General features: G+C 41.3%; 1 protein-coding gene across 4 annotated transcripts in view; it reads right to left on the reverse strand.

Moving 5' to 3' along the window:
• CCDC141 (coiled-coil domain containing 141) overlaps nucleotides 1–17,838 on the reverse strand; it is a 2,268,332-nt gene that overhangs the window by 2,098,693 nt on the left and 151,801 nt on the right. Inside the window, exon 1 of one of the 4 annotated variants that reach the window (XM_044075307.1) lies at nucleotides 4,806–4,842. The exons of the other annotated variants lie outside the window; for them this stretch is intronic. Coding sequence (XP_043931242.1) covers nucleotides 4,806–4,832 — 27 coding nt within the window. The 5' untranslated portion in view covers nucleotides 4,833–4,842. Of the gene's footprint in view, nucleotides 1–4,805; nucleotides 4,843–17,838 lie in introns of those variants that run through there. 4 annotated transcript variants of the gene reach the window in all.

Genomic DNA, 17,838 nt, shown 5'->3' on the forward strand with positions numbered 1-17,838 from the left:
AGCCAGGCTGCTAAGTTCAGTGTTTGAAGCTGAGGGTGCAGAATCTGGTTCTCCTGCTGAAACAGCAGGGTAGGAGTATGAGGCAGGTGCCATGTGGCCAACAGTGACACACTGCACAGGAGGGGGTACCAGTGTTGGCGTGGCCAGTCTGGTGCAATCAAAATCGTCCTTGGTTTGTCTTGTTTGATCTTTAGTAGTGCTTTGGAGAGCAGAGGCAAAGGAGGAAAGGCATAAACTGTTAAATTTTTCCAGCTGAAGGACAGAGCATTCACTTTTGAAGCTTGTCTGTGGGAAGTCCTTGTGCAAAATTTTTCCAATTGATAGCTCTGGGGGGAGGCAAACAGGTCTATATCTGGGCTCCCCCATTTGCTTGTCAACATGTTGAAAATCCTAGGTTCCAGTTTCCACTAGTGTGGGTCCATGAGATTTCTGCTTAGTCCATCTGCCAGTGTATTTAGATTTCCTGGCAGGAACTGAGCTTGTAGATGCACTTGGTAGCTCAAGGTTGTGTTCCACAATGCCATGGCTAGTCTGCAGAGGGAGTAAGGATGTGTACCCCCCTGCTTGTTTATGTACCACATAACAATGGTGTTGTCTGTCTTTACCATTCATTGTCCTGTAAGAATGTGGTCCCTGAAGGCTGTCAGAGCATTCTGTACAGCTAACATTTCTTTTAGATTGATGTGCAGGTGCACTTGACTTGGGTTCCATTTTCCCTGAATGCACTTCCCTGCCAGGTGTGCCCCCCCATGCATAGTCTGATGCATCTGTTGTTAGGATTTGGGAGGCAGGGGGTAGTGTGTATGGTAGTTCCTTGTTTTGGTGGCAGGGCTCTGCCCACCAAAGGAACCCTAGACGTAGGCAAGGTATGATAAGAATCATTGCTTCTAGATCCTGAGAGTGTTGACACCATAATGCTTTTTAGATACCATTGTAGTTTCCTCATATGCAGTCTTGCATATGGAATTAAATGAATGCAGGAGGCCATGAACCCCAAGGCTTGTAGTATTTGCCTTGCAGATAGCAGGGTTTTTGTGGCCACTTGTTTGAAGTAGGTTGTCAAGTGAATTTGTTTCTCTGGCATGAGGAAAGCCATCTGGGAAGTTGTATTCAAGCTTGCTCCCAGGAATATAATTTGTTGACAGGGTACCAGGTGTGATTTCTTTTCATTTATGGTGTACCCCAGACAAGTTATCACCTTTTGTAAAAAGCCAGATGATTCAAAAGTATGTCCTGTTTTTCTGCCAGAATTAGACAATCGTCCAGGTATGGGTATATTTGAAAATGTCTTTGCCTGAAAAATGCAATGACTGGAGCTAGGCACTTTGTGAATACTCTGGGCACAGTAGATAAGCCACAGGGTAGTGCTGAGAACTGATAGTGAGTGTAGCCTGCTTTGAAGCGTAGGTATCTTCTGCAAGATTCCCTGATTGGGATATGCAGGTATACTTCCTTTTGAAGAATCAGCATCTTGAATTTTGGAATTCCCTGAAAGGTGTTTAGAGTAGACAGGTCCAGGATAGGACGCCATGAATTGTCTTTTCTGGGTACCAGGAAAAGTCTCGAGTAGAAACCTTGTCCCTTTTCCTCTTCTGGTACCAATTGAATAGCCCCTATGCTTAAGAGAGAGAGTATTTGCTTTTGGGCCTTTACCTACTGATTTGGAGGTAGATCCAGCCAACCACTTGTAGTTGGTAACGTGTGGAAGTGAAATCTGTATCCTTGGGACACTATATTTCAAACCCATTTGTCCTGGGTAATGAGTCCCAAGTTCTTTGCATGAAGTGCAATCTTTCCCCCCAAAGGGGCAGTCAGTTGAGAAGTGCTTGGAAGTTTTAAAAAAAAGACATTGAGACAGCTTACCATAGGGGGGAGTTTTATTACTCCCAGATTTGGAAGTGGAGGCCCTCCACTGCTTAGTCCTGTGCATCCCCTGGGACTAAAGCCTGGATGCTCTGCTGGATCTGGGTTTGGACTGAGAAGGTCTGGAAAAGGCATTTAAGGACCAGTTCATAGAAGGCCAATGCCTACTAAATCTCGGAGGTTGTACTAGTAAAAAAGCCTTTAATGCTTTACATAGATTTAGCTTTTTCCTCCATCTTTTTAAGAACTTCTTCTGCCTTGTTCCCAAACAGGCGGTCCTGATTTAAGGGAGCATCCAGTAATTGCACTTGAACATAATCTGGCAAAGATTGCTCCTTAAGCCAAGCATGCCTTCTAAGTACAGACCCAGTTGCAGCAGCCCTGCAAGATGCCTCTAGTGAATCAAAACCACATTGCAATGTATGTTTACCAACTTGTTCAGCAGAATGCATTAAATCCTGTAAATCCTTATTTTCAGCACAATCAAGAATCAACATCATTTTCTGTTTAAACAATCCAATAATATGCTGCTGATACTTTAACATATGAAACTGGCAATTCAAGGCCCTAATGGCCAAAGTTGCAGAAGTGTATAACTTCTTACCCCATCTATCCATCACCCTGGAGTCTCTGTCAGAGGAGGTAGGATTTTTGGTAGTAGTAGCTTTAATGCCCTTGGGTCCCTGTGGAATGGTTTCAGGATCCACAGTAGGATTTCTGAAAGGGAACTCGTGAGAGTCAGGAACCCTGTAATATCTATCAGGTTTACTGGGAGCAGGAGGTAAAGAGTCAGGGCCATGCTAAATTCTGAAAAGGCATCATCAACAATGTCCAGTACAGGAGGTATAGCTAAAGGCCTGTGGTGGTGCAGGAGTAAGAAATCCCTAAGCCTCTTTTTAGAATCAGAGAAATCCTGACTTTCCCAATGAAAATACTCCCTGAGAGTATGCAAGGTTTCACCAAAAGAGAAATCCTCTGGGGGGGGGGGGGGGGATAGAGTCCTCAGCATCAGAATCCTCATAGGTAGATAAGGGTAAATCCTGGTCATCAGAGGAAACAGAAATTTCAGAATCCTGGTCAGAAGTATCATAAGCAAACTCAGTCCTAGGTCTCTTAGAGGGGGAAGGTTGGCTTCCCCTAAATAAAGTAATAGTCCTCAGTCATTCTTATTTGTTTTTTAGGCATAGAGGCCTAGCCATGCGGTCTGGGCATCAGTTTTCTTGGCATGGTTCAAGTTTTAGGCCTTGAAGAAGAAGATGGCATCGGTTTAATACGCAAGTCCATAGGCCTGAATTCACCATCAGAAGCCGGTGTCTGTACAGCAGCTCCGGACCCATCCAAGGTAGAGACATCCACAGGTTCCACAGTTGAAGCATCTCATGGCATACAGGACTCCAAATAGGTCTCAGTAGAGGACTGCGAATCTGAAGTAGAGGGTATCAGGAGCTGTGAAAGTGCCTCACTGAGTACCGGCATCTTGGCGGCCTGTCTCTGTCTTTATCTTTGCGTTTTTTCAGAATGTCCGTAGCCGGATGGCTTACCGAAGACGTATCGGGATAATTAAACCAAGCACCAAAATATTTAGAAGCGAAAATATACCGACAACGGATAGTTTGTGGTTTAAATAAGGCACAAAACTGACAGTGAGGTACGTTGTGGTCAGGACCTAGGCAAGGAATACGGTACGAAAGAAAATCTTTATGAGGTATTTGCTTTCCACAAGAAATGCAATAATTTACTTTTACTGACATCGGATTAGAGCAAGAAAAAGTTTCCCTAATGGGGTACTTAGCTTTTAGTTGAAGACTTCGGTTCTGAAACTTGAAAACGAAAATTTCAGGAGTCAGCCGACCGGAACTTACAAACTGCTTTGGGCACTGCACGCAAGAAAGACTGATGTAATGACGTCGGCTGCATGTTTTATACCCCTGATGACCTGACATCACGGAAGAGGAGACAGCAACCGACGTAGGACCCAAGACTTTGTTAATCAGGCCGACTGAGGGCTACTGCAAGCAAATGTGATGACTGCAACAGTGAAACACAAAGAACATCTGAAGAGACATATGAGAGAACAGTTTTAGAGGTACACCAGACTGTGATTTGTTTAATGTCTATTGTCATGCAAAGTTGACTAATCAGTTGAATCTAGCCAAGCTGGAAATATGAGACTCTAGCTCACTGAAGGAGAGGAGATGGGAGGAGTAACTTGGCCAGGAACTAAAACTTGCAAAACTGCTCTTTGTAAAAGGTCTTTTTTATCTCAGTAATTTGTTGACACATTTGCAAGCTTCTTTCAGAGAATGTGTTGTACGTCAGTAGAAACAACATTTGTAAAACTCAATGCATAACAGTCAATGACACATGAACTGTTTTTGGGTGTTTATTCTAAGTGAATGGAAGTCTAGTCTGACAGCAAATGGAAGGCCTACTTATTCCCACAATCTGTGCTCTCATAGTGCATTATTGGGCAGATTTAGATTTCCTAAGGAATCAGGATGACTGCCCCCATGAGGGCAGACAAGGATATAAAAAATAATAACAAAATTAGTACTTATTTTGCTGCAGGTAGCTTTGGGAGGTGCAGTAAATTATGGCAAGATAAAAAAATATATGTTTTCTTTTCATCATTTGCTTAGAGTGGTCCTTTAAAAGAGAAAATGAACAATGATTTTTTTTAACAGCATTAGGAAATGAAAATAAAAACAAATGCAAACAAAGCATGTTGTCAGTGTACAATGATATGATCAATGGCGGTAAAATGAATGCACTTACAAAAAATATGTGCAGACTTCACAATATATGTACATAATGTCAGAGTGCTATAAAGACAAAGAGAGACATCCCGCATATAAACACAGATGTGATAACTGCTGCCACTAGTAAAACTAAAAGTACAAGTCAGGTACATTACCCGATGATCTAAGTGATCACTGCCTTACCTGTATTATTAGGCTCAAAGCCGCCATTCCCAACCAGGCAACCTAGAAAAATATAAGAAACGTCAGGAACTTTAACCTTGACAACTTCCAAAATGAACTCAAAGCATGTAATTGGAATGTCTTGAAACAACTCCTATTACAAGAAGCAGTTGAGTACTTCAGTACCAGATTTCTGGCTATCCTTAACCACCATGGTCCTAGGGTCTAGTTCACGTTGTCGTAAGCCGACAATATAGAATATGATATTTTCGGTATGACAATGTTGAAAGTTCAGAATATCGCGCAGGTAAACGGAAATCTCTGTAAAGGGGAGATTTCCATTTACCTCAATGTAGTGGGGTCTCGGAGTTGGTATATTTAAGTAGGGGTGTGTGGGGGTGCAGCCCCCCACATGGGGGTGCAGGGGGACTTGCCCCCCTGCCTACGCTAGTTATTTATTTTTTTTATTGATTTATGGGTTTTTTTTACGTTATTCAATATTTTACTACTTTGATCAATAAAGTTCGACCTTTATTAATTTGTAGTAAAATTTTGATAACGTGATATAGATGCATGGTCCTACCTGCATCAACCGTGTAAAAGCCACGGTTGCACCATGGCTATCTAAAGAAACAAAAACCAAAATTAAACTAAGAAACAACCAAAGCCCCTATGGACCAAGTAAGATACCGGCAGCAAAGGAACCAGACCAAAAAATCTGTCATTCCAGACAAAAAAAATCACTACACCCTCCTACAACAAAAATATCAGCTAAAACCTCAAAGGCTCTGAGCTGGTATTAACAATCTTCTCCACCCAGACTGTTCTGCCACTCCTACCCCATCAGCTGTCCTTGATAAATCCCCTTTAGAAATTGCAAACAGCTTCAGCTCCTTCTTTACTGAAACTATCCAGTCTTTAGCTACCCATCTCACTCCATCAGATACAAACACCAGCTCTGGCACATCTAGCCCTAATCCACCCAGCACGCAACCCACCTTTACCTTTCAAACCATACCTACCAACCTGATCTGGATCTTACTCAAAAAGCTAAAACCTACTACACTGGCTGCCGACCACCTCCCAGCTGAATATCTTCAAAAAGCAGCTGATACCATAGCACTTCCAATTTCTATTCTGATCAACAGATCCATCTCAGAAGGATCCATCCCAGCAATATGAAAAATATCACATATTATACCTCTCCATAAAGGAGGAAGTTCCACAGAATTATCTAACTTTAGACCTATAGCCATTCTTTCCCCACTAGCTAAAATCATGGAAAGATGCATACACAAACAAATCATGCACTTTCTTATTCAAAACGGAAAGCTCGACAACTCTCAGCACGGCTTTAGGCCATTCCACACTACCACTACGGCTCTTCTATCTTTCTCTAATGTCATCAGTCTTCATCGTAACAACAACAAACTATCTTCAGCACTCTTCCTAGATCTTTCAAAAGCTTTCGATATGGGCAACCATCAGCTACTGCTGAATACCCTACAAACCATCGGTTTAGACCAACATGCAATACAATGGTTTCACTCCTACCTAAACTGTAGACAGCAGGCTGTCTTATGTCAGAGAAAGCTGACATCCCAACTTCCTCTAACCCTATGTATCCCACAAGGGTCCATACTAGGTCTCCTTAATTTCTCTCTTATAGGTTCATAGGTAAGTACTAGGTTATCTGCCCGAGGGCATCTATAAGCCTAGCCAGAATGTGTTGGCTTTCGCCGGCCCCTTAGATTAGTTCCATGTGCCTCGGTCCAGCAGTGCCATTATAGGTTCATAGGTTCATAGGTTCATACTAGGCTATCTGCCCGAGAGCATTTACAAGCCTAGCCCATCGTTTTGTGGCTTACGCCACCCCTTTAGTATGGGGAACTATACCCATTATTTTGCTGTGCCTCTGTCGGGCAGTGACACTGAGGTAATCCCTGGGGTATATCTGCGATCTTCAATCCATTGGTCAAGATTTCTCTTGAACAAGGCCAGCGAGGTGCTCTGCCTCACATATACCGGGATTTTGTTCCACAGCATAGGGAGTCTTTGGGTGATGAATCTATCCCTCCAGCACGTCCTATTAATAGCCGTGTCGAGGTTTAAGTCTCCCGCCCTTGTGGCTCTGATGGATCTAGATTTTTTGAGGTGAAGCATATTCATCAAATCTGGGTTTGACATGGCCTTGTATGTTAGGCAAAGGTCACCTCTGAGCAAGCGTGGCGACTGAATAGAGCTGGAGTTCTTTCAGTCGGGCAGCATAGGACAGATTTTTGAGACCCTTTATCCTTTTGGTGAGGAACTTTTGTGACCTCTCCAGCTGCTGCAAGTGTCGGGTCAGATACATTCCGAATGGGGCATTGTACTCAATCATTGGTCTGATGAGTGATGAGTAAAGGGAGACTATGACCTCCCTTGATCTAGATGAGAATCCCTTCATGATAAGGTGGGCAATGTAGAAGGTCTTCCTAACTACTTTAGCTACATGGGTGTCGAATGACAGACTACTATCAACCTGGGTCCCCAGGTCCCTGATAACTTCTTCTGTGCTCAGTGGACTGCCACCCATTTGGTAGCTAGGGGTAACCTTGTTTTTCCCGAAGGGTATGACTATGCATTTTTTGGCATTTAACTTTAGGCCATGGCTCTAGCACCAGTTATCCATTTCTGTGAGACCCTTCTGAAGGATATCTGTGTCAGATGTGTTTTCTACTATGGCGCCCAGTTTGCAGTCATCTGCAAACTTTGTCAGCCATAACCCTCCTGTGTTTGCTTGTACTTTGGAAAAGTAGATGCCAAACAAGAGTGGGCCCAGGACTGAGCCCTGTGGGACACCACTTGTGACAGGCTTTGAGTCTAACATGGCGCCAGCAACTCTGACCCTGTGGGTTCTGTCACTCAGCCAGTTTGCAACCCATCTTGTGATGTATGGGTTAACATTTAAGCTGATGAGTTTTTCAATGATACCCGAGTGGGGTATTGTATCAAGGCCTCGCCAGATCGAGGTAGGCTGTATGGACTGCCTTTCCCTCATCAATGGCTTTGGTGACTGTTTGAAAAAGTCAACCAAGTTTAAAAGGCATGATCTGCCTTTGACAAAGCCAAACTGGGTTGGATCCAAAGTCTGCAAATTCCTATGTCTTTATTTATGAGGTCCATTATGATCCTCTCCATGGCTTTGCAGATAAGGCTTGTCAAGCTAATGGGCGGTAATTTCCAGGGTCGGTGGAGGCACCGCCTTTGTGAAGTGGGACCACAGTTGCAGTGCGCCACTCCTGGGTACATATCCAGAGGTAAGACTTTGATTAAACAGCTGTCCTAGCTGTGGGTTTAATTCCTCATTGAGTTCGTGGAGCACACAGCCGGGGACACCATCAGGTCCCATGGATGCTGTGTTTTTGCTTTGGAGAGAGCAGTTCTCACTTGGGCGTTGGAGATGTTTGGGGGCTGCAATCGTTTGGTATAGATATCTCTCCTTTTGGGAGTTTGCACTGAACCTGTCAGCCAGTATGTTGGCAATGTCTGTAGGATCAGTAATCTTCACATCATTTTGAACTAGTTCTGAGCATATCTGGGAGTTTCCTCCCAGGTTTCTAACATAGCTAAAGAAGGCCTTAGGATTGTCTTTTGAGTCTTTAGCTATTTTTCTCTCAAAATTTGCTTTGGATGATTTTATGAGAGCTCATAGTTTTACTTATAGTGATCAAGGGTGTCTTACCTTTTAAGGATTTTGCTCTATCTTGTAGTAGCTTCCTCCTTTTGTTGTAGAGTTTGTTTATGGCTGGGGTCCACCAGACTGGACGCTTGCCTTTGGTACAAAGAGTCTTTGTTTTGCTTGGGATTGCCTTATCCATGCAGTCCTGCAGGTGCTGGTAGAAGGCATTTGTCAGTGATTCAGCGGCTTGAGTACTGTTTTCCGCCACTTTCGGGCCCTTAAAGGAGACCACACTAGTCTTTAGAAGTGTGAAGTCGGCTTTCAAGAAGTTCTTTACTGTGGTCTTTTTTATTTCAGGTGGAGGTGGGATGAGGACCTCCAGCGAGATTAGTTTGTGATCTGATCTCACCAGTGAGGGTATACTTCCCGTGTTGAACATTGTGCTCCCATGTTCGTGATGATGAGATCAAGTATGTTATCTCCTCTTGTGGGGATGGTGACTAGTTGTTCCATGGCATTTGAGTTTATGAATTCCAGGAACTTTTGGGCTAGGGTGTTTGGGCTTGAGTAGTGTTCCCAGTCTATATTAGGGTAATTGAAGTCACCTAGTATGATGGTGTTTGGTGATACATTTATCCCTCTAGTGTTTTCAGGAAGGCCATGTGAGGTTCCTGAGTTTGTGAGGGTGGCCTGTAACATGCTACAATTTGCAGAGCAGTCTTGCCTATGGTTAATTGCACCTGGATGGTCTCCGATGCATCGTGCGTTGCCACCAGTCTTGAGGTGTGGGTGTCCTTGATGAATATGGATACCCCCCCTCCTTTCTTGGTATTGTCCGGATTTTGGGGCCGGAACGCATGATATGAGGTAAAACCTGATAGTGCTGGGGTGCTCTCAGGAGCCTTGAACCAGGTTTCTGTCACAGCACAGACATCGATGTTCTCCATACTGAGAAGGGCCTCGAATGCGTGCATTTTGAGATTTAGACTTCTGGCATTGAGCAGCATTACCCTTAGTTTTTTTCCTTTTTTGTGTTCTAGGGTGGTAGGTTTAGAATTTGAGCCTTGTCTAAAAAAGGCACTATGGGGGTGGCAAGAGCCTTTGCCAATATCCGGAATCCCAGGGGTGACAGGTGCAAGCCATCCCTTGCGAAGCAGCGTGGCTTGTCAAGCATGTCATCCCAGGCAGACAGACACTGGATCCCCTTTGAATGACACCAGTGTTTAAGCCAATTGTTAAAGCTGATCATCTTATCTCTGTATTGTGGCATCATTCTTGGTGAAGGTAGGATACTGCTCAAGGTCAGGGTCATACCTGACTGGGGTACATAATCAGAGAGCTCCTCAATGTCTCTTTTCATGTAGTCCAAGGAGGTAAGTCTCAGGTCGTTTACACCAGCGTGGACAATGACTGAGTCGTATTTGTACCTGCTGTTGAGAGACCTGAGTGCTTGCGTTATGTGGCGGATTCTAGCGCCCGACAGGCAGCTTACTGTGACCCTCTCCTTGTTCAGCCTGGTGAGTGGGACGTCAGTGTGTCTGACTATGGAGTCACCTATGACAAGTATGTTTGGTGTTGTATTTGGCCTTAAGGGCTGTGACTGCTTTGCACACTGCTTTTGTGGTTTATGTGTTGCTTGTGGGGTGTCTTGAGGTAGCAGTTGTTTGGGTGTCTGCTTTGGAGGCCTCTGATGTTTAGGTTAATTTTTACTCAGAGCCTCCGAGTATGTCTTTGTGTGTTTATGTGTTTGATTTAGTGGTGTGGTAGCATTATGTGAGGCTGGTTTTGTGGTGTGTGTAGTTGCCTTCTCCTCCTGTCTGGTCTTGCCAGTCCTGAGTTGTGAGAGCTCAGCCTCCAGTTTGGCTAAATAGCTGCATCTCTCGCAAGTATTTGTGTTATGTGGGAGGAGGAGAGGGTTGTCTGTGTACATGAGGCAGTTATAACATTGCCTCAAGATTCCCAGATTCACCAGCTGGACCGGAGAGGAGATTGACAACTGACCTTTGGACATGCTAGAATAATATTGGGAATTCCTTAATAATTGAAAACAAGGGCCAGTGGGGAGTGAGGGTGTAGTGCTATTAATTTTTAGTGCTGACTTATATAATTGCTTTAGTGAGCAAGTGCCAGGTAACTTGAGTGCAATGTGTTACAAGTAACTAAATGCAAAACGACAAACAGTAACTTTCTTTCAAGTGAAACAAGGAAATAAGTACAGTAAGCAATGCAGATATCACTAGTGATCCACAGAAGCTGAGAAGCCAGATTAGGTGGAATTAGCTTCCAGGGAAATAACAAGCAAACAAACAACAAGCATATAAACAAAGCTAGATTCAGCAGGCCTGGATCTAGTCTATGCTAGAGCAAACAAGGTGTACCAATTTCAGTAAGATACAGTTCAAATATTCAGGCACTATAAACCTTTAACCAGATATTCCCAGCTCAGAAGGGCAGAGTCCAGCCTCTTCTCCCACAAGAGTACAGACCACGAACCTTCTTAATGTAAAATAACTGGCCTGAAGCCCAAGTGCCTAAATCAGAACTAATACACTTGGACACTGGGCTCTCAATCAGCAGTTCCCAACTTAGAAGGATGAAAGCTACCTGTCCTGCCACCACAGTGCTTGCCACAAACCTTCCTAATGTAAAACAACTGGTCTGATGCCCAAGTGCTTAATCCAAAAGACTTAGAATGATAGCTACACTTTAATCAAGTTACAACCAAGCAGTAATAAATACAATTGAATACTTTAGAGAATGTCTGGATTAGTGCTCAAGTTACACAAACTACTGAGGTTGATCAGGGAGTTCCTCCAGTCATGGGATTTTACTCTTTTTTGCAACAGTTTCTTTCTTCTGTTGTAGAGTTTGTTTAACATTTACATTAAACATTTGTTTAATGTAAAATAACTGGCCTGAAGCCAAGTGCTTAAACCAGAACTAATATGCTTTTAGAATAACAGACACTGAGCCTTCAATCAGCAATTCCCAACTTAGAAGGATGTAAGCTACCTGTCCTGCCACAACAATGCAGTCTACAAAACTTCTTAATGTAAAACAACTGGTTTGAAGCCCAAGTGCTTAAACCAAAAGGCTTAGAATAACAGTTACAATTTAATCAGGCTACTACCAAGCAGTAATAATACAATTGAGTACTTTTAAGAAGAAGCAAAAGCAAAATAAGGTAATAAAGTGGAAGAAACACAATTACAGCAAAAGCAGATGAATAAATTTTAATTGTTTTATATATATAACAATAGAAAAAGAGCAAACTGATTTAAACAATCTTTATCAATGATCTGCACATCACCATCCCAGGAGCCACCTGCATCCAATATGCGGATGACTCAACGCTAATATGCTCTGCCTCCTCTCCTACACAACTTCTAGCCCTCACCCAGACCACTTTCAGAGCGGTAGAAACATGGCTAGCTAATCACCGCCTGCTTCTAAGTCCTAACAAAACCAAGCTACTACTTTTCTCCCCTAATCGTAGAATATCTCCTCCTTCCTTCAACATCAAATCTAGCAATGACACCATTATCTCCCCTGATGACCATACAAAGCTTCAAGGTGTAATAATAGACAACAACCTTAAATTTGATAAACATGTCAATCACACTATTAAGTCCATCAACAAAAAAACTTGGCTCCATGTACAGAGCCAGACCTTTCCTCACCCCCTCCCCCCCAGCTGGGGTAGCTAGTGTAAGATCATACCTCCTCTCTACCCTTTTGTATACCTCCCCTGTACTAACCAACCTATCCAAAACCGATCTCAACAAATTATCAGGATGTTACAGTCATATAGCCAGATTCGCTGCTGGCATGACTTTTAGGACCCACCACTGCCAGAACCTCAAAGAACTGGGATGGCTAGAGTATCCTACCCTTCTACAGTTCAACCAGCTTATAGTAGCGCATAAAATACTCCATCAACCTGATAACACCCCTTGCCTCAAAAATATTCTCACCCCTCATAGTGCCCCCAGGCCACTACACTCAGCTGATAAACTAATGATACACTGACCCAAAAATCCAACAACTCTGCAGGCGATGCTATATCTGCCAACTCAACCAGTAAAATCTGGAATCTACTCCCTGCTAACATTACCAAGGAAACCTCACTTCCCCATATTTAAAAGAGAACTCAAAAAATACCTCACATCTCATTTGCTGTGCTCTTGTTCTAAACCTGACTAACAACTTCACTAATACATGTCTTGCGACCCAACCTGCTGTTTAGCCAAGTATCTATGCCCCATAGCATTTGAATGTCTAAGCATTGTGAATCATGAGATCTGATTGTATTCTATGTTCACATTTTCTGATACGTCTTTGCCAATCAGATGTAAGTCTGCACATTGTGTATATTGATATCTGCCTGTATTCTTTGTCTATATTTTTCTAAACATGTCTGCCTGAGTTTATTACTCAGTGATGTATGTACTGTCTCTTTTTTGGTATGTGGAGCTTTTCTCCCCGGGCCTCTGCTGAAAATGGGCATATATCCAGTCAGAATATCCCGGTCAACAAATATAAAATAAATAAATAAAATAAAATAAAATAAATAAAAACTCATTAACAATTAAAAATGCCATGTAATCAGATATCATAATTGGGGGGTTCGGGGTTCCTATATAGAATAAATGGAAGAAATACTGAAGCGCTTATCAAGCATGTTAAAATACTAGTAAGTGGGCAAATCCCTGATCTGTAAGACTGGCTGTTCAGGTTCACAATGGGCAGGGGGATGGGTGCACATCAGAACCATAACAATTTAGAGGCCTAAAAAAATCATGATGACAGCCTAGTAGACCATATCCAAAATGAAACAGAAGACCTGCTTGTCTTAGATATGGAACAGTATGGATTTGCTCTTGCCTTTTGAGTTGTGTTGTATTCTCTGAAGAACTAATAGCAACATTTGATAAAGGACTGTCAGTGCAATGCTGCAAATCTTGACTTTGCTAACGCATTTAACACTATTCCCAGTCAGGAAATAATTCACAAATTAAATACTGGACATACCCCTTTCAGAACCCAGCACTGAAAAGCCTAAATCGGGTAGAACTGCCACATAAACTAACATGTATACAACTTATTACCACCTATAATATTTTCACCATTCATGTGCCTATCCAGCGCTAAAAAACATTCTACACAGCTATGTTTCCAGTTGGTTATTGTGATCTAGTGACCAAAAACTCCTGTCTGTCTGGAAACCTAGCAAATCTTCTGGGCATTGTCTGTACTTGTACAAGGTTGATAAGGCCTGGAACTCCTTACCTATATCCTCAAGTCAATACTAACCCTTCCATCTTTCAAAACCACTCTGAAAGACTTCCTAGCTAAAATCTGACTTTGTTCTTGTTCAAAACCAGGATAAACTATATTCCTAAATGTGAACAATTACCTTTTCATTCCTTATATCTCCTTACTCTTCCTTCTTCACTTATTTCCTCACTGCTATCTAATTCTCTTCCCTGACTTTCTCCCTAAATATATACCATAAGCCTGTTTTTCCTTCACTTCATATTGCAATTCCTATTTGTATTAGACTAACAACTTTAATTTCTCTACAAACTGTCTAAAATGCCTTTAAATATTAAATGATTTTTATATACCTTGTATCATTTCTTAACCAGTGTTTTTATATTATATCTAATTTATTATAAATATTTAAACTGCAGATGTTTTTGTTTTATTTTTGAAGATTGTAAAATTACTGTTCTTAAAATGTTTTATAATAATTTGGAGCTTTTCTCCCCAGGAGTCCACTGAAAATGGGCATCTACTCAGTCAGACTTTCCCAGTAATCAGATGTCAATAAATAAATAAATAAATAAAACATTCATTGTATTAAATGCCTGTCCATAGTCAGTTCAGTGGGTAAAAAGCTGGTTACACAATGTAATACAAGTCAGGAGTTATTCAGTGGAGTTTTCCAGTGTTAGTACCAGTGGCATCCCACAGGGTTCTATATTAGAAATGATATTTTTTAGGCTATACTGATTATTTCAAACTGGGTAACTTAATTAATTCATCAAAATATACTGACACTTTTTTTAACATGGTCTACAAAAAATACATATTCTATGCTATAGTAACTCCTTATCTTCAATGGCAGTATGACAATATCTTAAAGATATAAAGGCAATGATCAAACCTTTTTTTCTTTTTTGTTTGTATTGACAAAATATTCTAAAAAATGACCATTGTTTGTTTATTAATGTCTCAAAAGCATATTTTATATCCTATTTGATTCAAAAGACCATGCCTTGTCTCTATAGTCAGAGCTTATAGCCTGGTGCTATACTTGCATTTGTTTTAATTGCCAGAAAAGCTCATTCTATTCAAGCTTAGTTTCCTCCAACATGGTGGGACAAGACTTAATCATCATATTTCCATTAAAAACAGTACTGCAAATAAGATCAGCAAAAATGCACTTTCACAGAGCCTAACAATTCCAAACACAGCATTCTGAGTATGACTTTTCAAAAATTCTGGTAGCTGCATATTCTCAACTCCAGGTTGCACTGACTTAAGTAAAAGAATAATATGCAAGGGGTAAAATCTGTATATTATATATAAGCCAATGTACTTGTTTTATTAACAAGTAATTTGATTATTGTTGGTGTCAGCTTATATTACTGAATGGATGTGCCTTTGGTCTGAAATAAAAAAAAAAAAAAAGAGTCAATATTCTTGGGCGCTTTTATGATTGGACCAAAATATATTCCAGTGTAGCCTGGGGATTAGTCTTGGGATTTTATTTGTTTAATATGGCCATTTGATTTTTGTCCTAATTATATGTTATTTAACAAAGTATGCTGATGATATTAAATTTGTATATTTTATGACATGAGATAATAATTATACATCATTTACAACTTATATCTCTACAGTTAGTGATTAGTTGAAGAGAAATGGATTGAAACTAAACTCTGATAAAAGTTGTATTATATTTCTTGGTCCTATGACAACTGATAAAAGCTGTATTATATTTATTGGTCCTGTTACAGCTTATAAAGCTATCACCTTTGGTAATCTATCAGTACTGTTGACAGATACAGAGATCTGGGACTTTTGATTACAAATGATACACATTTCAAAGACAATACCAGTTATGTAAAAACTTTTGAAGGTGGTAGGGCTCATATTCAGATGCCCAGCCTCTATATTTCCCCTATTATTAACCAAGATGTATGTTATATATCTTAGACCTATAATATAATGTAATCCTTTGTTCTGTTCATATTCTAAAGTGGGTTTTCTTTTAACTTAAGGGATACAGAGAAAATTCTCTAAAAGAATGTTGGTGTGTCACAATCTACTATATGAGGAAAAACTACCATTTTAGTTCTGTATTCAGTAACTTATTGTTTTATCTGAGGCGGACTTTCTTGGCTTACAGATTACTTGTTGATGAATAACTACAAAGATTATTGGGCCTTGAGAAAGTTCCTAATAATAAAACATTAAGAGATAATACTTTGACATATAAGGTGTCCAAAAAGATGACTGTTAAAAGATCACATTTTACATTGTAGATCATTACAACTTACTGGAATAAACTTCCACTAACTACAAAATATAGTGCGAGTCTGAATATATTTAAAAGAACTTTAGATTCATAGCTAGGTTCATTAAACATTCCACCTGTTTGGAGTTTGTCTTTTAGTATGCCTCATAGGCCTGAATACAATATGTTTAAACTATGAGCTATGAACTATCACTTCTTCCAGAATAGATACAAATAACAGATACATAATAAAAGGGATATTATTATTGATTCTGCAGATCAGTATTAAATCTGATTATTCCTATAACTCAAAAAGGATTTTATGGAATAATAAGATTAATTTAATTTAAGAGCGAGTTATAAAACTTCACTTATGTTGCCTCATAATGCTTTTTTTGCTTTGAACTATCAACAGTAAGACAGTACAGTTGTGTATACTTACCATAAATGCAGATGTTCGAGTGTATTCACTGTTACAGTCATCACACTTGGGTTATCCTGCCAGGGGTAGTCCTCAGTTGGCCCAAAAAACAGAGGCTTAGTATTTCTGCACTGGTTTCTGTCGCTCCAGGACTGATGTCAGGTTTTCAGTGGTATAAAATCAGGCAGCCGACACTATTACATCAGTTTTTCTTGCCCCAACTGTCAGGAGCCCCCAAATAGGGAGCTAGGTTATGGTGGAAGAACACCACCAGTAGAAAGTAAATGCCAAAAATGCCCTGTAAGGAATGAGGAAGAGAGAGCGAGAGAGAGAGAGACAGAGAGACAGAGACAGACACACAAGGGGGATGGAGGGTGGGAAACCAGGACTGCAACAGTGAATACATTCGAACATCTACATTTATGGTAAGTGTACACAACTGTGCTATGTTCCTCATGTTTCATTGTTGCAGTCATCACAGTTGGGTTGATTCCCAAAGCTGAAGAAAAGGGTGGAGGCAGTCAAGAAGACTGGGGGCTAGCTAGGATGCCCTGCAAGACTGTGGTTGCAAAGCCTTCCCTGGATTTGGAGAAGATAGGCAGGTGGTAATGCTTAGTGAAGGTATGAACAGAAGTCCCCTGGTGGGGACTCCTCTGATAAAAGCTGCAGAGGTAGAGGTTGCCCTGGTGGAATGCATCCTGACCCCCTTAGGGGGCAGTTTCCCAGGGTGTTTGTAGTAGAAATGGATGCAGTGTGCTATACATTTGGAGATTGTTTGTTTGGATATGGCCTTGCCCTCTGCCCCTGCTGCAAAGCTGACTAGCAATTGGTCAGTTTTCCTAAAAGATTTAGTCCTATCCAGGTAGAATCTGAGCTGTCTGTGCACATCTAGAGAATGCAGAATTCTTCCCCCCTTGTTTTGTGAGTTAGGGAAAAAGGTGGGCAAATGAATTGATTGGTTGAGACCCACACTGGACACCACTTTAGGAATGAAAGTTGGGTTAGTCCTGAGGGAGACCCTGTCAGCATGGAAAATGATGAAGGGCTCTACAGCCATGAGTGCTTGTAGCTCTGAAACTCTTCTAGCTGAAGTGATGGCCAGAAGCAAGGCTGTTTTCCAAGAGAGGAATTTTAACTCTACTGAAGCTGCAGGCTCAAAGTGGGGTAGGATGAGTTTTTCCAACATAAAGTTAAGGTCTCAAGCTGGGGTAGGAGCTCTTCTGGGTGGCCTTAAATTGTTAGCCCCTCTTAGGAACTGTTTGATGACAGGGTGCGAGAAGAGAGGTGGCTCTGTGCTGTAATGAGCAGAGATGGCAGAGGCATGAATTTTAATAGAAGAGAAGGATTGGCCCCTGTGTAGTAGGTCTGCTAAGCAATCTAGGATGAGAGGTAGGGAGGGCTGTACTGTTTCAGTTCCTTTAGCCTGGATCCAGGTGCAAAATCTTTT

Source organism: Protopterus annectens, chromosome 6.part0 (genome assembly GCF_019279795.1).
Source record: "Protopterus annectens isolate FY-2018-M chromosome 6.part0, PAN1.0, whole genome shotgun sequence".
Lineage (NCBI taxonomy): Eukaryota > Metazoa > Chordata > Ceratodontiformes > Protopteridae > Protopterus > Protopterus annectens.